This window comes from Amorphotheca resinae (assembly GCF_003019875.1).
Source record: "Amorphotheca resinae ATCC 22711 unplaced genomic scaffold M430scaffold_14, whole genome shotgun sequence".
Taxonomy (NCBI): Eukaryota; Fungi; Ascomycota; class Leotiomycetes; order Helotiales; family Amorphothecaceae; genus Amorphotheca; species Amorphotheca resinae.
In genome coordinates, this window is record NW_020194484.1 from 148235 (window position 1) to 168679 (window position 20445).

Here is a 20445-nt window from a genome sequence, read left to right on the forward strand (position 1 = left end):
GGGGGGTTGGGGCCCTCTGCTTATTGCTCTGCTTCGCGGGTAAGCTTCAAATAAGCTCCTTGCAATTAGTAGGCCGTAGGCCGAACAGGCTTGGATATCTTAGATGGGCCCAACCACAAGTATCCAATTCGCATGGCAGTCATGTATATAATTAGCTCTTTTGGGCGGCTTGGAGGATATTGGGCCCTCTGCTTATTGCTCTGCTTCACGGGTAAGCTTCAACTAGGCTCCTTGCAATTAGTAGGCCGTAGGCCGAACAGGCTTGGATGTCCTAGGCGGGCCCAACCGTAAGTATCCAATTCGCATGGCAGTCATGTATATAATTAGCTCTTTTGGGCGGCTGAATGATGCCTTTCTTTTTGCTTTCTGTGCCAGAGTTTGATAACCTGAGTAATCCGTGCTGGACTTGGGAAATGGTATTCAACGTTTACGAGTACAAGCTGAATATGGTAGCCTCTTAAGGACAGATTGAATCATTGAAGACATCGTAAACACGAAAAGTACTATCAGGTCAATTACCTACCTTACCTTACCTTACCTACACGTTTTGGAAACAATTATTGGAATTAAAATACTGTTATATGCTTGGAGATTGCCAATGGCCATCAAAATTCCAAATTATATCCATATCAGCTTTTCATCTTATCTCCCTTCATGTCCTTTGTATTGTCGTAGGTTTTATTCATCACTCCATCCTCTGTAAACAATCCGACTCCCATACACCTCCCCTTTCTTTAACACCACCTGGTCCCTCCACTGCGGCACATTGACCGCATTCACATAGCGACTCGGTTCCACACAAAACCCACTCCTCGGGCCCCGAGCCTCCACCTTCCCCCCTTCCCACTGTATCTCTGGGACATCGATATACTTGCCTGTGTAGAACTGAAACGCCGGTTCCGTGCTCAGCACTTCCAGATGAATCTTGGTCTGTGGATGGTACGCCGAGATTAGCTTGTTGAGGCGCGAGGAGCGCGTGTCGAGAGGGATGGAGGAGGTTTCGGATGGGGAGACGATGAAGCAATCGTCGATGTCGGGATCGGTGGGGCCAAGGGTGAATACTGTGTTTGGGGTTATGCCGGGGTAGGTTGCGGTTTGGACGGAGGTGGGAATCCCACCGCTGTCGACGGGGAGGTAGGAGGAGGTGCAAAGAGCGACTTCGGTCCCGGCGATGGTTGGGGTGCCGGAAAGATTGAAATAGCTGTTCATAATCAATGAGCCGTCTGTCCTTGCCTTTCCATCACATACATGGATGGATTTGAATTCTGGAAATCGAGCAAAACGATAGGGAAGATAGAAATAGGGGGGACATACGAATGGTTCGTAACATTGACAACCGTTTCGTCAACTTCGTCACCCACCAACTGCACCTCATATTCGATCCCCAAGACCCTAACCTCTTTCCCCTCCTTGCTCCGCTGTGTCCCCGACGTATACACGACGCTTGCCTGCACCGTCCCTGGATATCCCTCCTCGCCATGTTCACTCTTCAGTGTAAATTTAACACTCTCACCGCCATCCAGCTTTCCTTCCAGACCCTGAATTTCTCTAAGCCCGATCGGATGCGGACCATCCCAAACCCTCTTTCCCCAACCCTTGACACCCCCGTGTAGGGCATTCCCACCATTATTTGCCTCTAACTTATACGACTGGTTGTTCAGAGACTGGATTGTTGCGCCCGAGATACGATTCGCTACTCTTCCAATCGTCTCGCCGAAAAAGGGCGTGTTGTGCGAGATATAGTGCTCCTGCGACGGGAAGCCTTGCACGATGTTCGTCGAGCCGACGAGGAAGGATTGGATGATGGCGCCGAGCGGGAGGAAGCTGAAGGGTGGTGGCGGGGCCATTGTTCTGGAGATCGATGGCTGGTGCTTGAGAGGAGGAGGGGTTTGCTAGCAGGAAGAGATTGTTGGAAGGGGAAGGGGAATGAAGTAGAATGAAGCAGAATGAAGCCGTGATGGGACGAAGTGGAGGGGTGGAAGGGGAAGCGGGGTGGTGGGGCGGAACGGAATATTCTCACCTCCGGACTGTATTTAGCCTGATTTCCGGAGACTCCGCCGCTTTGTTGCACATCGCGACCCCCCAAACAATACCCTTTTTTTCAACACTTAATATCTCAAGCAATACTACACCGATAAAGAATTTAAATAGTGCGGGTGAAAGGGCAGAAGTAGAGGTCTTGTTTCTGTATTATTTAGAAAGATCGGAGGGGTTAAATTTTGGTCGATTTCAGATCAGATTAGGGATTACGCTACTAAAGTACCCGTACGAAATTAGCCTAAAAGGCTAGGTTCTATTAGTACGCACTAGCTTGCATTAGCCTGCAGTAGCCAGGCCCGCCTCATGCAGGTCACGAATGCGACGTGCAACAAAACCAGAACGACTGTTGCGCTCCTCGTGTTATTGGTGCGCCTCAAATATGCGGGGAGAGATTTCGAGGTTTGCGACGTGCAACAAAACTTTTCACTCCCCTATATCTCACGCAATAATGCTTCAGATGAAATAAGGATTGGTTTGCACAACTGTCCCAATACAGAGCTACACGTTCCCCCCTTTCTTATTGAAATTGGAATCTAAAATTTGCAATGTGCCGGTGCAGATTTTACGCTAGGTATGCGCTAATATCCACTAAAGCCTGCAAGTGCCGGTTCTTATCTTAGCTCTATGCGGGGCAAAGTCTTATCGCTCGGTTGGCAGACCTATGATTATCGATTCTCGTACGGAGTATTGCCTTGTTATTTCCAGTCCCCGATGCGCACGTGGCATATTGCAATACTAGCAGTACAGAGACTTCATCTGTTCTATAGATATTTATTTCTCATTTTTAACATGATCAGAGTCATGTTGGCCCGCGCACTCACTGCTGCAGATGACCTATCATTCTCGCCTATGTCTGGTTTCTACACTTATTACCTAAGGTATCGATTTAGTCTATGCTAACTCGTGACGAAGAGTTAGTTCTCCGTACAGCCGTCGGAGGCTCGAGCCGATCCTGAACCCCGAATGTATCTTGTTGTTGAGGGTAACTTGCCAGGACGGACCAAAGGCGTTTTACCGCTATCCCCACGGAGAACCTGCGGAGTAAGGGGCTCGCCCTTGATTCGCGCATCCGGATCCGCAACCCCAGATGCGGATCCGCAATATCGAACTGCAACAATGCGGAGCAACAACAGTGCGGCACACGAGTCGGCAAGGTACAGAGCATGCGGGGTTGGGTTTTCCCCGCCAAACATCAGAGTAGCCGCGGATATATTGGTCAGCATGACGCGGTTGGGGTCAGGCGTGTGGGTGTACATAATGGATGTATCGCGTCCACCTTTTGCGGGGTTCTAAACTTCTATCGCAGCACTTTCAAATCACTCCTTGCGTTTTCTACTCAATCCACCGCTTAAACATCCTACGCAGACGCGCTCAAAGCCTCAAACATGGGGAAATTATCTGCGGCTACAGTGAAGAGTCTTCAACAGGTGACGGATGAGTCCTGCGCGGATCGCGAGAATGGCATCCCTGGGGTCAATGTCGTGGTCGTGGACAAGGGTGGAGAAGAGCTGTTTGCGCACGCAGCGGGACATCGCGGGGTTGGGTCCTCAGAGCCTATCACCCTCGACAGCATCTTCTGGATTGCTTCTTGCACCAAGATGATCACTGGCATAGCTTGTATGCAACTCGTTGAGCAGGGAAAATTGGCCTTGGACGACTCGGCGCAGGTAGAGAAGATTTGTCCTGAGCTCAAAGCGGTTGGAGTCTTGCAAGATGATGGGACGATAGTGGAAAAGAAGAGAGGCATCACTCTGAGAATGTTGCTCACTCATACTGGTACGTCCACAGATCAAATCCATAGATTCAAAGCTAACTACCACGCATAGCTGGGTTCGGGTACACTTTCTTCAACACCAAGCTTCGGGACTACAACAAGCCAATTGGCTACGACGAATTTTCGGGGCATATTTATGATATAACGCAGCCACTCGTTCATCAGCCAGGGGAGGGATGGCAATACGGTGTAAGACTCGCCCAGTTAACCTACACATGATTGCATATTGACGACTTTCCCCACGCAGGTTGGAATCGATTGGGCCGGCATCCTTCTCGAACGTGTAACGGGTCTATCCCTAAATGATTACATGAAGAAGCATATATTCGAACCCCTCGGCATAGAGAACATCTCGATGTTCCCTACAGAATCCATGAAAGCCCACCTGGCACACATGCAGTTTCGGAACCCTGATGGAACACTTTCGCCATATGATCATCCTCATCGCCGTCCTTTGATTGTCACCACTGAGGAAGAGAAGAAGGGAGTTCTCAACAGTGGAGGCGCTGGATGTTTTGCCAAACCCCGCGAATATGCTCGTAAGTTTAAGCTCTCCAAATAGTATATCCCTCATAAGCTCACAATAATGCAGAGATCCTAGCCACACTACTCAACGACGGCAAATCGCCCAAGACGGGCGCTCAAATCCTCCAGAAAGCCACGGTCGACGAAATGTTCCGCAACCAGATCCCGCAATTCCCCGACTTTGGTCGCCAGGGAATCCCCGATGCGAAGAACTGGCTTACGAACCCCGTCCCGGACATCTATCCGATTCCTGACAATAAGCCCCAGGGCTGGGGCCTCACGTTCATGATCTCGGGGGGCCCTTCGGGGCGATCTGCGAGCACGGGTTGGTGGGCGGGTCTTTGCAATTGCTGGTGGTGGTGTGATAGGGAGAAGGGGGTCGCGGGGATAGTCACCACACAGATCTTACCCTTCGTAGACGTGAAGGTTCTTAATTTGTGGGCCAACGTCGAGACGGCTGTGTACAATGAACTCAGGCAGTAGTGGGGCGAGTCCTCTCTCAAGTGCTCTCATCTAAGTAACCCAGATAACTCTTCTAACTTCTGCTCCTTTATCCAAAAGCTCGAATCAGAACAAATAATATACAAAGTCCCTAAAGGTTCTTCTGGGTTGCCGGTACCTTTAGCTGGTCGGACTAAACCCACTAGCTTAGGTACCCGAATATCTGACGGGGCGACCTTGCGACATCCATCCACGAACACTCTAATGATTATTTTCTTATATACCTTAGCATTTCCCATATATGATTTATACGGTGTAGTCGCAGGTTATATTTAAAGAACGGTTTGATTTGAATTACCGCTAGGGGACGGTATTAGAATCGCGAACAGTGTCAGATCGTAAACACCTCTCGCTTACCTAAGGTACCTATTTTAGCTCCTTTCGGAGAAGCCGTCCACGGCTCGGTTGGACTTTGTTCCGAACGCTCGGCTGGTCCTGTTTAAGACCAACGTCCTTCTCCTTGTAAGCAAAAGACATCGCGAACTCCACACTTCCATGACAGCCAACGAATCGCTATCCTACTGGATTTCAAGGGGATAGCCTTGACATGATGTGTGATGAGATCCATCTTGGGCGAGCGTCCTGTCTTCTCTGCAGACAACCGGTAAAGGCTGGATCGGTTGTCTTTGGTACGCTGCCCTTTTGATAGTATGAGCCCTTCTAACCAAACTGACAGATTTGAATCAAAGTCGGTTTACTGTTCCAGAGTGTAGAATGCCATGTTACCGCTGTTTAATATTCACAAATCCGGCAGTTTCCTTTCACGAGCAATGCTACAACACCTTGGAAGACAGCTATAAAACTTCCGAAAAACCCACTTTTGATGACTTGCGGAAATTCGCAGATGCTGTCAAACCCCTGTACAAACCTCAAGACAAAGAACAAAGAGATGCTGCATCTGTTCGGGAAGGGCTCTTTAGCCGTTATACACAGCATGTAATGGAAAACAGTTTCAGACAAGAGTTGCTTGGGCAATTACCGGCAGAGGTCCAAGCCATAATATTGGACTTTATCAGTCCATGCTGGTACTTAATAGTGCTTGGTGAGACACGCCGATTGATTGAACAGTTGCGGAATGTTGCCGAAACTCGATGTGGACGATTCAGCTTGGCACAAGAGATTTACATAACCAGGACGAAATATCAAGGCATTTCCTACATTTCAGGAATCAGTAACACCCCACTTGAATCACGACTCCTAGGCATCTCCGACAGACTACGCCTAAAGCTACCGGCACATGTCAGAAAGATCGTCCTATCAGTGGACCATATTGGCGTACGCCGAGTACAGTTTATGGATCAAAACTCGGACCCCTCGCCAGATGGGTCGCCATGGTATGAAATCATCGATGTTCCAAGCTCCCATGTGGAGGCCCATGTTAGCTGTGATGTTGGTTTGTACATATCACCATGTATAGTATACATCAGCTAAGAATAAAACAGGGCTTGTTTGTCAGAAGCATTCGGCTCCTCTCAGAAGATTCATATAGCAGGCCCAGGACCTGGAGCAGTCCATATCCGCCAAAAGTCCAGCCGAGGAACATTTATCACACTCGGGATAACTGCCGGCTACATTATGTGAAGCTCAATGCTGATGTTCAAGGCCTTCTCGTTTGTTGTTCCAATGCTAAAAATATCGGGATTCATGCTTTCACAAAAAACACGTCAAAGGCGTTCAAAGCCTTCGTCGCCTTGATGAACCAACGCTCAAATAAAAGTCATGTTTTTTGGGTTTTCTTCCCGATTAACGTTGGAGAATCCATTGAAGCGGCTTGGATTCGAAAATTTAAAGGCCTCAATGGACCAGGTTCCAACCCTGTACTAGTCGTAAGTTCAATCCGTCCTGTTCTTCCCTCTACCACTCACCGATCCAGATCAAAACGACTTTAGGAAGAATAGCCACATTCGGACCACACCCACCAGTCCAGCTGCAACAACAGGTTTACGAGTTTCATCCCTTAGTTGAGGATGGGGACGGTGTTATTTCAGGGATTTTTCACGATGGACTAGATCCAGCATCAGATTTCATTGCGGACCTTGGAGTCACCTGCAACCAGCACCAACGTTGCACCAAACCCCCGGAGCCCGAGCCCGCCCTTTACCACTATAGCGCGCCCCCAATCCCACCCCGTGGTGGCTCACTAGCGACGTCTTGGTACCTGACGACGGCGCCCCTCAAAGGTCTTCTGAAAGTGCGAGTCTGCAGGGATCAAGAACAGTTGCATCACCCCTGCCTCGGTCTTCTCCTATATTACCAGAATGGACAAGTTGAATCCCTTGGGCAGATCCGTTGGGACCAAGACCTTTCGCATGAGGTTCTCGCACCTATACGGATCCAGAGTGCTGATATTATCGATGAAACTGATATTATCGATGGAAGAAGAAAGAATCATATTAAGAATGTTCAAAGAGACGCACTACCGGCGGATTCTGGGCTGCTTGATGAGGGAGTTGATGAATGGCTAGTATTGCCAGAATATGGGACGATCGTCTGGTGGTTTGGTCATATAGGAGACAGGGTTGTTATATACAATGATTAGGTAGGTTTTGTTAAGCCTCAGGGAACTCAGATGCGGAGTATCCTTGTACTATACAACGCTTATATATTCACTAATTAGTGATAATAGTAAAATCATATAGAATAAAGGATTTATATCATACCTCCTAAAATAAAAAGTCGGACCGGGCGTCGGCAAAGAGGAGTTGACAAATGCTTGATCATTCCCAAAGTCCTTCCCAAGAGATAACCAACATCCTGTCAGGCAGCCGAATAACCGTCAACGGGGTCGGCCAGCCGAGCAAGAGAACCGAGAGCTGTAGAGAGAAGCAGAAACCGAGCAAGGACCAGGAGGGGCTGAAAGTTTTAACATACCTACCCTGTACTGGTATCAGATATTTTGACGTACCTTACCCTGCGCGCCGCTGTTTTAACACAGCTAATAGGTAAGGTAAGTAGGATTTAGGGTGTTACTGTCGCTGTCGCTGTTACTGTCGTTGTCGCTGTTATTGTCGCTGTCGCTGTTATTGTCGCTGTTATTGTCGCTGTTATTGTCGCTGTTATTGTCGCTGTCACTGTCGCTATCGTTGTGACTATCGCTATCGTTGTGACTATCGCTATCGTTGTCACTGTCGCTATCGTTGTCACTGTCGCTATCACTGTCGCGATTATCGTTGCGATTATCGTTGCGATTATTGTCACGAGTACCTACGTTACCTAGGTAGGTACCTTAGGTAAACTAATCTGATACCAGTGCAGGGTACCTATGTTAATCTTTCGGCCCTCGCCTCGGTCCGGCCGAAAAAGCGCTTACCGCATTTAGCAATTCTCAACCACATCTCTCCTCTATATGAGAAGATCTTGTGATTAAATCCCTTTTTCTCGTTATTAGAAGTCAGAAAGTTGCTACTTCGATGGTTCTGATCAATTGTATGTTTGTTATTCCTTTTCCAGTCACGCGGGTTCCACGAAACTATGTTTCCTTAGCGTCCAGTGCGTCGTGATTTTCTGGGGGCAACAACAGGAGTGTGTGGGTGAGGGCGTCACTTCCCTGCATCAGCGTGCTGTTCAAGTCTCTCTCTGCTTCCAATTATGGTGGTGTGAATCTGGTTATTGCTTTCCTCGACACGCTCGCCAAAAATATGAGATGGCCGGCTGGCCGAGGGCCTGCTTTCGGGCTTGACGTGAATGTTGGTTGTAACGAGAGATTCGAGGCGTCACTGTTTGACGATAAGAACCCTCCTATCAAAGTCAACAATTGCAATATGCGCTTGAATGGCATTTTGTTCTTGAGAAAAGCTTGATGGATGACAGTGGTTTCTTCTAGTAGAATTCGTTGGGCGAAGCTCATTGCGCAGCACTTGAGATGCTCCGCAATCAGCACTTCAAATGATCTGGAGGAATCATCACTAGATCGTGCTCAATTATATTTGTGCTTGGCTAAGGTAGTTGCGTATGTGCTCTACTGTCTGCTCATCTGCCTACGATTTGAACTTGCCCGAGGCCACTGAACATTGCTGGCAGCCACAGCGCAGCAGACTTCTCGCGACTGCCCTTCTCGACACTGGCCATCTCTCTCGCAAACCTAATCACTCGCTCAGCAAAGCCAGAAAGTTAATCACTCGCCTGATCGCAATGCCTCTCATTGGACGAAAATCGATCAGTGATCAAGTTGGTCAACAGGCGAAGTTTTAGCGCAGTGATCTCGAAATCTTTACGCGATTCCCATCGTCTATATAATCCCTCGTTTCCCCCCGCTCACTTTCATTCTCCTTCCACACCACACCACATCACACTACACCACACCACACCACACACACACTACATCACCACACTACACACACACCACATCATACCACATCACACTACACACACACCACATCACAGGTAAGAGATCCTCTGTTCTGTTTTGAAACTTCTGTTGTGCCAAACGTGCAGTCTGGGCGTTGGCGCAGCATCTCCACTCCTCTGTGTACACAGGCATGCAAGATTCCCATTCAACCGGCCTACTTTGGTTCGGGGGTTTCTTCCTTGTGTGCACAGTAGGGAGGTCTGCACGTTGCCGGGATTCCGATTCAAACCACGTCCACTCTTCGGAGTGGCAGTTGGACCTTGGACTGCGATCCTTGGGCGCCTTTACACCTCGTGTGCGGCTTGCCGAGTACTGCGAGTTCCCCCCGGGTGCGATGAGATGAACGGCTGGCAAGACGTGATCTTCACTTCAAGGTCTCTTACTCAGCTGGTCAACCCCAGCTGACAGCTATCTCTTCTAGGTCCTCGAGCGCAACAACCAAGGAACAGACGGACACCGTGGTAGAACATTTGGGAATTGGCTGGATTAGGATTGGAACACGGCTGGGCAGGGGATGTCGGCTTCTGGAACAATGTACTTAGTAAATGAACTTTGACTTCTTTTAAACGATTCAATTTGCTCAAATGTGATTCGTTCCTGAAAGCCAGCAATCCATGGACTGTATTTCGATCTCCCAAGGCAAACAGGTGACAGCTTCGATGTTCTGTTAAGATCATCATTACTCCGCAACCCCTCCGAGAACCTCGTAATACTCCACAACGCCACCCCGTTTTCACAATCTGAGGAATAAGAAAGCCGGAGAATATGCAAAACTTACGGTCGCGCCTTGAAGATATTAATATGTGGCAAAAGTGGGCGAGTAATATTGATTTACCGTCGAACGTTGAATAACTTTTAAGGGCAACTCCCTGGAATTCTTGTCAACAACTCACGAGCTACATCGAGTCTCCTTGCAAATCGACAGCGTCTGTAGAAACCTCTTCACCATAACATGGGAACCCTGGGAAAGCCATGCCTAACGGACTTTTGATGCGTGTTGTTGGGTTGAGGGCATCTCGCACAAGGCTGCAGTCTAGAAAACATTACATACGGCCACCGGGCCACGCGGCATCACCTTCACTTTTCATCGCTCACAACAGGTATCACAATCATTAAACTATTATCAGCAACCCTGATGTAACGTCATTATTCTCACAGCAGATCTCTAGGGTTCCCCAGCTCGAACGTGTCACTGTCGCTAACTCGCGAATACTCTTCCTAGGTAGCCTCTTAGTCTGCAAACAAGTAGAACGCTTGACACTAGATGCCCAATCTCTCGACGTCCTGTCCTCACTATTGTGGCAGTTTCCAGATCAATGCCGACCTACGACTCGAAGCGTGGCATGAAGCCTTCAGTCTAGGTCGAGGAAGCCTTGACAACGGATGGGTTCACGAACAAATCTCTTCGCACGCGCATACAACACTGTCAACACACTCTATACTCGATGCTAGAATGGTACAGCACTCGCCATTGCGGCATCAGGTTTCTGATCTGTTCCATTACCTCTCTGCTCCATGGCTCGAACTTCGAAGCCCTCTATATTCAGGAATATGGATACCTTCCTATCCTCGAAGCTCTCAAATCTGTCAGTCACTTCAAGAGAGTGTCGGAGTGTTATGCTGTCTACTCCTTTGCTACGTTATTCCCCTAACATTTTCCACCACAATGCTAACTACAATTCGTCTCAGATCTCAATATCCAGAAACCGCTCCCAGCTTGCCAAACGCCAGACTCGCCAGTCCTCCAGCTTCTCGTCCTCATACCCCACATCAGATATTGGCTTTCAACACCATGGAGGTTCTCAAAGCTCTAGCCTCTCGCCGTCATCTACGCTAGCACCAGCACCGTCGTCATATTTGGCACGGATAGATGAACATTAGGATAATGATCGGGCAATTGGAATCTTTGATACTAGAGAGCCAAGTCCCGAGGTGTTTCAGTCGTTCAACGGCTTTAGTAGTCAATGAAACGAGTAGCGATAGACGATGGAGTCAATATTTTGGCTTTTGGGTGGTTGCCATTCAATTCGAGGAAGGATTTGAGGATCCGAAGACAGGGCATCCGGTTCGTTGACGCGTCCAAACGGTCAGATTAAGTAAAGGGTTGGAATTGTACTGGCTTTAATCGTTTAGCACCAGGATGCGAGGAAACAATGGACGATTAAAGGCCTTTGTATGTGACTAGATCAAGACAATTGTAGTAGAAGCTAATTAGGATCATCAATCATTCGATCAATTTTAGGGATTAAAGAGAGACATATAGACGGGCTTCGTTCCTGCTATCATTATTCGATCATTATTCAATCCGCTACTAGGGAAAGCAGTGCTCGCACACAATCCCGCCCTGAGCGGTCGGGTCCCTATCTCTTTACGGCCCGTTGCCAGCACTACAGTAGCACCAATCTGCTTAAAGCCTCAGGACCTTTGAGGAAGCCACGCAAGATGTTGAGATTCCGGAGGACTTACGGCGACAGGCGTAGGAGGAAAAGGAAAGAGTAGACTGAGTAGTAGAGCTGCTCGGGGAGGAACGGAGGGCCAGAGACGAGAGCGAAGAGGCGTGTCACGGGAAGAAGGAGGTGTCACGGAAGCTGCCGCTACTAGGCCCTTTAAATAGACGTAGCAGAGCAGAATAACTTCACCTTCTTTCCACCATCCTTCCACCACTACACAAATCTCATAACAATGGTAGCAATACCATGACGGTCAACGCAGATTCCATTCAAATCCCGGTACCCCATACCATTCATTCCCATTCCTTACTCGAGCGTCCTGGCGCCACGACGCGGACGCCCATACCAAGACCATCACCACGGTCCACTGAAGCCCCCATCCCACCCGTTTCTCAGCAAAAGCCCGCCCGCCAATGTCACAGCGGCCAGAGTCTCGACCAGTCCCAGAACTCTCACCATCGCTCATAATTGATGGAAAAGTGTTGTGGAGATGGATGCTGACAACCCGACGTACTTGGTACCTGATCCGCTCGCTCATCGAGATTCACTTGCTAATATATTTATATTTATCCAGCTTCTTTCTTTTTCAATCGAAAATCCTAATTCAAATCTCGCAACGTAAGTGTCGCATTCCTAGATGTGTATCCTCAACCCTCTTCCATCAACCATCCATCCTCCATTAATGGTTTATCTATTCTCATTAATTATCAATCATCGTTCAATCGCTCACATATTTATAGAACCTCAACAACGACTTCAGATTTTGGTTAGTCTTCCATGTGCCCATCAATCCTTTATTCTCTTCTAACCATCTATTGACAATCGCTCATGCTCGATTAATAACTGATACATTTATAGTAACTACAAACTATCGCCATGCCTGTCTGCTTCTCTTCTCTTCTCTTATCTTCTCTTCTTGTTTATCCGCAGGTCGTCCTCATCCGTCTTCACAACACGTTTCTATTAATTCTAAGCAATTATTCATCAGTCGCTCATCAAGATTCACTTGCTAATATATTTGTAGTAACCACAAATTCCACACCTAATCAAATCCCACGGGCCACGATAGTAAGTTTTACTACAATCCTTTAGTTCCTTTTAGCAATTCAATGCTAACATAGTGTTTAGGAACAAGAACTGCCATCCTCCCCCGTCCCTGAGCGACCGACCGGGTCGAGCTTGATTAATTACCAAACGCCTATCGGGCAAACTGGGCCCTGCCCAAAAGTAAGAGACGCCTATACCCGGGTAGAAGTAGTCTGTTAGATACGATAACGCTCTTATATGTTATATCTCCTACTTAGCTGGCCAGTCCTAGTCTCCTAGATTCCTATGCTCCTAGCTGACCGTCATCTCTTCTAGTTTGGCTTAATGCGCGGCGGCGCTCGCCGCAAAAACCAGTTTGTGGCTTCCCGGTCCCCCCAGACTCCTTGCCCGCTGGCCGAGGACCAGGTAAGCTGTCCTTAGAGCAGAATCGTTCACATGAATTGAGCGATTGCTGATCCCCTGTTCTACTACAGCTGGAGCTGGCCCCGGCGGCCCCCGTCGCCCCTGTCGCCACTGTCCCCCCCGCCGTCGAGCAGCGGCAAGCTGTATATTTATTGTATCTTCAGAATCTTACCAATGTACGTTATCTTCTGTATCCCCCCTCTAAGCGCTCACTACCTTAGTTTTCATTTGTTAGATCGAATTAAGCGATTGCTGATCCCCTGTTCTACTACAGCTCGCGCATGTCAGCGCCCCCCTGAGCAGTACCAAGCTGCTTATCATCAGATTCATCCTTCCGACGTACGTTATCTTTTGTATCCCCCCTCCTAGAACCTTGGAAGCCTTTACCAGCCGTACTCTGAATCATTCTATTTGTGTTACGAGTAGTTCTAACTATTTAAATAGATCATTAACGCATACGGATTGGGATTACTGTATACCGTTATTTTTATTATCGCACTTATCCTCGCCTTTCGCTTGCCCGCCATTTTCCTGTAGGGGGTCTTTTGGGGGTGGGAGGAGACATCTCAGAGCCTCAGACAGGAATATTCAAATAGCTTGCCAATGCCTACGGCTTGGCACTACTCTATACACTTATTTTTATCCTCGCCCTTTGATAGTCCGGCATTCTCGTGTAGGGGGTCTTTTGGGGGTGGGAGGACAGCTCAGACAGGAATAATTTATTGATTGTTTGATGAATTCATTGACTGCCACGACGAACGGATGAACATTTGATCCTCCTTGCTTGTGAAACACTATTAGCACTGTATTACTAACTTAAAGTAAGCGATTCACTTTCCTTTACCTAGCCCTTTGTCTGTAAACTGTGCTTACTCGTTGCCTAGTATAAGTATAAGAATAATTAATTAATTATTAATTGTTTAATGAATTCATTGACTACTACGATGAACGGATAAACATTTGATCCTCCTTGCTTGTAAAACACTATTACCACTAAATTATCAACTCAAAGTGAGCGATTCACTTCCTTTACCTAGCCCTTTGTCCGTAAACTGTGCTTACTCGTTGCCTAGTATAAGCATGAACCAGCGACCAATGATATGGGACCACGCTTACCCCACACAGGTTAGGCCGATCAGCCACACACGGCTTCCCCGCAAAGCTGCTTTTCCCCGCAATCATCGGTGGCACAGCTCTCTCGACCACCTGTCCTACTTAATCATGGGCCATCACGCTTCCTGAGTTCCCCCCGAACAGCTATATATACATGGACTCTGCTTCACGAGTCGCAATGACATATCCAGCCATCCAACCCGCTCCAGCTCCACAGAATCCACAGCCGAGGCAGGAAAAAAGGAATTATTCCAAGACCGGACGTCGTCAGAACCGCAGCTGCGATCAGTGTCGGAAGGGCAAACGCGCTTGCGACGCTGCGCTCCTCGACCACAATGACCTGGAAACCGCTTTGTCGCCATCGAGCTCGATTTCCTCCAGCTGGAAGTCATGGGAATTGGACGGCTCACACAACTCTGTAGGCAATCAGGATACAGGTACGTATGACGATGAATTTTCGGCGTGGGTCCAAAGTTCGTTGCTTAGTTCTCCTCAGCACAACATCGCGAGAGCGTCATTCCTGTCGGTCCTTGCTCGAACTGTGCCAGAGCGGATAGAGAGTGCACATTCGAATGGCTTCGTCCCATGAAAGAGGTCTTGTTGCGGCGCCAGAAACGACGAACTACAGAGTCAGACATATCTCGCGGGGAGCACAAGGCTATGGGTGACGTTCCGAAAGAAAATGCTATACTCCAAGGTTCTGGTGTTCCGGATTCATCCCAGCCCTACAATAATTTGGATGAATTTGTGTCCTTCTCGCTCTTGGGAGTTGAGGATGTCTTTCCTGTTCCATCCGATGTCCCGGACCAGTCTGCCCTGTCATTTGGATTAGAGAACAGCTATCATCCACAGACAGTGATTGATGACAGTTCTCAGTCGAATGAGTTTGACAGCCTTTCGATGCTATCTGATGTCACAAATGGTTACAATTTGCCTGGGCTCTATGAATATAGTGGTGGTATGGAGGGGGCGCAAAATTCACTCCCGTCAATACTCGAACCGCCATCTGGCACTCCCGACTCCAACGACAAAGAGAGCCCACCACCTACAAAAAGGAGCCGCAAGATCTCAGGTGTTCGTCGACACAGCTCTTCCAACTCACAGTGTCATAAAACAGGCACACTATCTCCACCATACATTCCGTGCCAACGACGTACCTACCAACAAGAGGGCTCTCGAAGCAAATACAGCTTTAACTTTATGAACGATCCATCCCCTGACAGCATTCAACAACGTCTAGCTTCATCTTCCTGCACCTCTCAGGTGGCCAGAGGGCTCATGCGGATCTATCACGACAGCATGGAGAATGCGTTCTCTTGTTGGCTTACCGAGAAGACCTGTCCCTACAGTATTGCCACTCCTACTCTGCATCCAGGATCTGGCTGTCCAGAATCGATGGCCCATGAATGGGGATCAAATTGGTCAAATAGGATCTGCGAACGTGTGTGCCGATTAGACCGCAACGCTTCGTTCGTGCGAAACAGGCCTCTCACAAAGTCAGAAGAGCGCGATGCATCTCGAGTCTTACATCTTGCTATTATGTCTTTTGCAACACAGTGGGCTCAATCCAGCCAAAGAAGTACAATGGAGTACTCGTCATTCATGGAACAGGAAGCTTCCAATCAGTCTACCTTGCCTCCACCAAACACCAGGTCTGCATTTGATAATACAGCAGGAATTCCTCCAGGTAATTCCTCACCTGCACCACTCGAGTTTGATCGTTCGATCCAGGAAACCTTCTGGTACCAAGCACGGCAAGCATTACTTGAAAGCCAGGGAATTGAGTCTTTCCGTGTGATCTTTGCTCATATTATATTCTCGCTCACCCAGCGGCCCTTGGACATTGATCAGCATTTCCGAGAGATGGGGTTGAGGAATACTAGCACATCCGCCCCCTTACATACCAGCAGCTTCAATTCACAGGGCTTTTCAGGCCACTCTTCAACATCATCCATTCATAGCTCTTTCTGCGAGATGAAAGAGTCCAAACAGGACGAGTTGGATAAGGTAATCGATGTCGAAGGGCCACCTTTGTTCCTCGAGACTGCACTCAGACAGCTCTTCTCATGGCGTTGCAAGCTGGAAGCTTTGGAAAGACAGAGGGCAACACGGATCAGCAAGTCTACATCACAAGGCTTCAACTACACCAGGACAGATCCGCTCTGTGCCGCAGATCGAAAGACGTTCAATCTCCTCTTCTGGCTTGGGATCATGTTCGATACTCTCTCCTCTGTAATGAACAAACGTCCACTAGTTGTCTCCGACGAAGACAGTGATATCCTCTACAACCCAAACAGGGATTCCTCCCCCTCGCCCGCTCTTCACACGGATTTCCTCAGCAGTGAACCTACACCTCACAGCTCCCGGTTTCCCAAAGATAGCGACTCTAACCTATGGGGCCAATTCTTCCTACAGGAAAAAGCCGTAAAGTACAACCACCACATAACCCGCTGGCCCTGTTCCTACGAAGACGCAGCCTCCACACTCTGCGACGCTGCCCCCATCAAAGTCCTCCTCTTCCGACGCATAACGAACCTCCAAACCCTCCTCTCTCGACGCTCCAGCCCCTCCAAACTCGAAGCCGCCATCACCCGCGCCCTCGAAGTCTACCAATACTGGAACATGACCTACGGGCCCTTCATCCACGACTGCACCGCACACCACGACTCCCTCCCGCCACGCATCCAATCCTGGTACGTCGTGCTCGCCGGCCACTGGCACCTCGCCGGCATGCTACTGGCCGACACCATCGAAGCCATCGACGCGGCTTGTCTCGGCCTGTCGCCTTCATATGAGTTTCGGCAGGCATCGAAGCAGGTAGCGTGCCTACGGAGACAGAACGCCGACGCGGTGGCGGAGCTGGGGCGGTGCGCGAGTCCGCGCCCCGAGGCGTCGTTCCCGCGCGGCGAGGAGTTCCATTTCGCGGTGAACAAGGGGGCGCTGTTGACGGAGCCGTGGACCGTCGTTTTGATCCGCGCGTTTAGCAAGGCGGGGAGTCTCTTCTTACATTCGGTGGATGGAGTTGCGGAGGATGGTATGGTCGCGGTGGGGAGTGAGAGGGAGGAAGCGAAGAGGAAGTGTGGATTTTGTATTGAGGCGCTGTGGGTGCTAGGGAAGAAATCGGATATGGCGTTCTTGGCAGCTACAGCTTTGTCGCGCGCTCTTAGTGATAGGACGAGAGATCGTACATAGCGGGCTGGGAACGTAGTGCACGTTACTGAAAACCGGGGGAAATGGGTAGGAGGATGGGGGGTTGGATAAAATCTGCGGTGTTTTTGTATTACTTGAAGGCTATCTATCTATCGGAAGGTTTATCGGGAGCGGAGCGAAAATCGAGAGGTGTATATTTGTATATTTGTTAGGGGCCTTTTCTTGCAAAAATATTATCTTTATTATATCATATGAAACTTCTTTCTACCCGGTGAAAATGAGATAGTAAGATCAAATAATAAATATCGATTAGTGTACAAGCTGACTTTCTGCCTTTTTTTTTTTTTTGGAAACTTGGATGTATAATGACAATTAATACCTTTCTTTGGAAATGGTGGCCTTAAGTTTTTTTCTGTAGGGGTTAACACATTGGGGGGGGGAGGGATTGATATGAGTGAAGTGAAAAGAGGGATAGCTATATACCTAGGTATATAACTTCTGAAGGTACCCGAAAAAGGAACAGAAAATGATGGGGAGCAGGAGCGTGAAATCAAGAAGTAGTAGTTCATATTTCGCGTTATCACGGTAAGGACAGTTATATGATATGTTAGTTACCCCCCCTTCAACCATATCATTCCAGGGGATTCACACATGTCTCCCACAAAAGCCCATCGATCGATCAACTGATGCGCCCAACTTGTAATCGTGCATCATCATCAAGGCACCTATTTAACGACCCTGAAGCCCTTCCAACCAGGAAGCTTCTCACGAATCTCAACGACGTAAGCCGGGATACCGCCCGCGTAATTAACCTGTTCGAAGGCCTTCCCTGGGAGACTACCACCCATGTACGTAGACTTGGTGGTTGGGAAGAGACTGATATTGCTCAGGTAATTGATGCGGTCTTTCCACTCCTTGGTAGCCTCGGGCGTCGGGTCGATGTATTTGATGTTCTCGCGCTCGGCTTTCTGGATCGCGTCGACGATCCACCGGCCTTGCACTTCGACTGATGCGGGCCCGTTGGAGAGGAGCGTCGGCCCGTGGGGCCCGTAGAGGTGGAACCTGGGGAGGAAGTCAGGATGGTGGGATGGTTGGGAGATAGGAATGTGATGTGATGGTTTTTGGAACTTACATGTTTGGATACCCGGACACAGTGGTTCCAAGGTACGTGTTCGCAGCACTCTTCCACTCATCCTTGAGAGTCGTGCCGTGGATACTGCGCAGGCCCATGTTCGTCATACCACCGGTGGTGATGTCGAAGCCGGTAGCAATGGCGATGACATCGAACTCGTGGACGGTGCCGTCTTTGGTCTTGATACCCTTTGGAGTGAACTCCTCAATGGGGTTGGCGCCGATATCCACAATATCTACATTGGGACGGTTGAACTGCTCGTAGTAGTTCTGCTCTAGACAGGGGCGTTTGACACCGAAGGGGTGTGGAGGCTCTAGAGGAGCAAGGAGATCTCTCAAACGAGCATCCCCGATGCGGTTACGAGTATTTTTGGCCTAGATTGAGCATCAACCACAAGACCAAGCAGGAGTAAGTATTTAAGAGAAGGTAAACTTGGCTGACCCAGAAGTTGTATGCCTCACGGTTGGCTTTCTCGTCAAAAAGCATATCTTTGTAGTTACCCAACCAGAACCTGAATCCGCCATGGTCCCAAAGACTCCTGTAATACTTCTCTCGCTCCTCCGCGTTGTCGTCAAAGGTATTTTTTTCGGACCACGTGAACAGGAAACCCCCGAAGCAATGCTCACGGAGCTCAAATAGTCGATGATACCTACACTAGTCAGCTGGAAAACTTTGATGTCTTCAAAGACGAAGATGCTTTGAGAGAAGTCCAAAGCTCACCATTGCTTGGAATTCTGCTGCTCTTCAACAGACAGGGGCCGTTTGCCCATGGGAACAGCGAGGTTGGGTGTGCGTTGAAAGACTTTCAGTGACCCGACTTCAGGGGCCCATTCCTGTGAAATCTGCACGCCTGATGCGCCAGTGCCAATGACGGCGCACCGTTTCCCTTTGACATCGACCCCCTCTTCTGGCCAGAAAGAGGAGTGATGCATGATGCCTTCAAAGGTTTCCAAACCCTTGTAGTCGGGGATGTAGCGCTTGGCTGCGAAGCCTGCCGCAACAATGAGGTATTTGCTCTTGGCAGTGCGGCCATCCTCGGTCTTTGTGTGCCATTTTCCCTCGTCTTCATGGAACTGTGCATCGACTACGACGCTCTCAAAGGCGCAGTCCTTCTTGATGTCAAGCACAGCATCCACATGGTCGAAGTAAGCGCGAAGCTCTTGATAGTTGGGGTAGTTTGTTGACCAAGTCCAATCCTTGTAGACTTCGGGAATGCTCAGTTCGTATTCCGGCACTTCGGAATCCACCCTAGCTCCGGGGTAACGGTTCCAGCGCCAGCTAGGATTGTCAGGACATGAAATATGTATCGTGGAGAAGATATATGAGACAGGCCATCTTACGTTCCGCCAAGATCAGTTCCTGCTTCGTATATGGCAGCATTAAGGCCACGCTTTCGAAGCTCGTAAAGCAGATACACTCCGCCAAATCCGGCACTATAATTTCAAAATGTATCAGCACATATACAATGAATCAATGATCCAAACTTCCGGAAGGTATCATTTCGATGGGTGGAAGAATGCGGGAATCTAAAGCTCTTGCCGGAATCTACGTACCCAACAATAAGGACGTCTACCTCGAGGTTGTCAGCGTAACGACCCGTCGTTGCTCGTCGACGAGCGTACTCTTTGAGTTCCGAAGTTAGTTTGACCATGATTGCTGAGCACTATGTGTTCAATATCTGAAGGTAGCAATGAAGTTTGAGGGAGGCTGTGATAGAGACGATGATATGGCTGAAGAGAAGCTTTGTAGACTGAAAAGACATGGAGGATACCTTTCTTATATAGCTCCCCGACTCTCAATTTTTAGTAAAGGAAGGTGGTGCCATTCACACCGCAGCTTGCACAATGGAATGCATTACAACTGATCGGGTCCCAAAAGAGAGGTTCCCTTCGAGCGACCAAGGCGGATCCGCAAAGCAAGAAGTCGAAGCTGATTTCCTGGCTGCTCTCAGGAGCTTATCCGC

The 20445-nt window shown here is 48.8% G+C and overlaps 7 protein-coding genes across 7 annotated transcripts; 5 read left to right on the forward strand and 2 right to left on the reverse strand.

Moving 5' to 3' along the window:
* Positions 1 to 519: 519 nt before the first annotated feature.
* M430DRAFT_147926 (hypothetical protein) lies at positions 520 to 1955 on the reverse strand. Its single transcript, XM_024863096.1, has 2 exons — positions 1315 to 1955; positions 520 to 1201 (listed from the first exon to the last, which is right to left on the reverse strand). Exons 1-2 carry the CDS (start codon positions 1845 to 1847, stop codon positions 679 to 681), a joined length of 1056 nt encoding a protein of 351 aa, XP_024716592.1. The 5' UTR covers positions 1848 to 1955; the 3' UTR covers positions 520 to 678.
* A 1263-nt stretch (positions 1956 to 3218) lies between these two features.
* M430DRAFT_147928 (hypothetical protein) lies at positions 3219 to 4822 on the forward strand (the record flags this gene model as incomplete). The annotated part of the gene is made up of 4 exons (XM_024863097.1): positions 3219 to 3816; positions 3867 to 4003; positions 4062 to 4353; positions 4407 to 4822. Exons 1-4 carry the CDS (start codon positions 3426 to 3428, stop codon positions 4820 to 4822), a joined length of 1236 nt encoding a protein of 411 aa, XP_024716593.1. The 5' UTR covers positions 3219 to 3425.
* Positions 4823 to 5319: 497 nt separating this feature from the next.
* M430DRAFT_129242 (hypothetical protein) lies at positions 5320 to 7438 on the forward strand. The gene is made up of 4 exons (XM_024862091.1): positions 5320 to 5469; positions 5517 to 6229; positions 6283 to 6666; positions 6714 to 7438. The coding sequence occupies exons 1-4, from the start codon at positions 5388 to 5390 to the stop codon at positions 7377 to 7379; spliced, it is 1845 nt and encodes a 614-aa protein (XP_024716594.1). The 5' UTR covers positions 5320 to 5387; the 3' UTR covers positions 7380 to 7438.
* Positions 7439 to 9251: 1813 nt separating this feature from the next.
* M430DRAFT_37587 (hypothetical protein) lies at positions 9252 to 9600 on the forward strand. The gene has a single exon (XM_024867149.1). The coding sequence runs from the start codon at positions 9319 to 9321 to the stop codon at positions 9529 to 9531; it is 213 nt and encodes a 70-aa protein (XP_024716595.1). The 5' UTR covers positions 9252 to 9318; the 3' UTR covers positions 9532 to 9600.
* Positions 9601 to 10703: 1103 nt separating this feature from the next.
* Positions 10704 to 13624, forward strand: M430DRAFT_23096 (hypothetical protein; the record flags this gene model as incomplete). The annotated part of the gene is made up of 8 exons (XM_024864834.1): positions 10704 to 10774; positions 10878 to 11011; positions 12663 to 12706; positions 12767 to 12865; positions 13001 to 13090; positions 13159 to 13263; positions 13376 to 13426; positions 13532 to 13624. The coding sequence occupies 8 exons, from the start codon at positions 10704 to 10706 to the stop codon at positions 13622 to 13624; spliced, it is 687 nt and encodes a 228-aa protein (XP_024716596.1).
* A 754-nt stretch (positions 13625 to 14378) lies between these two features.
* On the forward strand, positions 14379 to 17392 carry M430DRAFT_31552 (hypothetical protein; the record flags this gene model as incomplete). The annotated part of the gene is made up of 2 exons (XM_024866045.1): positions 14379 to 14637; positions 14697 to 17392. 2 exons carry the CDS (start codon positions 14379 to 14381, stop codon positions 17390 to 17392), a joined length of 2955 nt encoding a protein of 984 aa, XP_024716597.1.
* Positions 17393 to 17960: 568 nt separating this feature from the next.
* Positions 17961 to 20133, reverse strand: M430DRAFT_271739 (hypothetical protein; the record flags this gene model as incomplete). The annotated part of the gene is made up of 6 exons (XM_024865541.1): positions 17961 to 18412; positions 18483 to 18856; positions 18924 to 19131; positions 19203 to 19760; positions 19823 to 19915; positions 20036 to 20133. 6 exons carry the CDS (start codon positions 20131 to 20133, stop codon positions 18076 to 18078), a joined length of 1668 nt encoding a protein of 555 aa, XP_024716598.1. The 3' UTR covers positions 17961 to 18075.
* Positions 20134 to 20445: the final 312 nt, after the last annotated feature.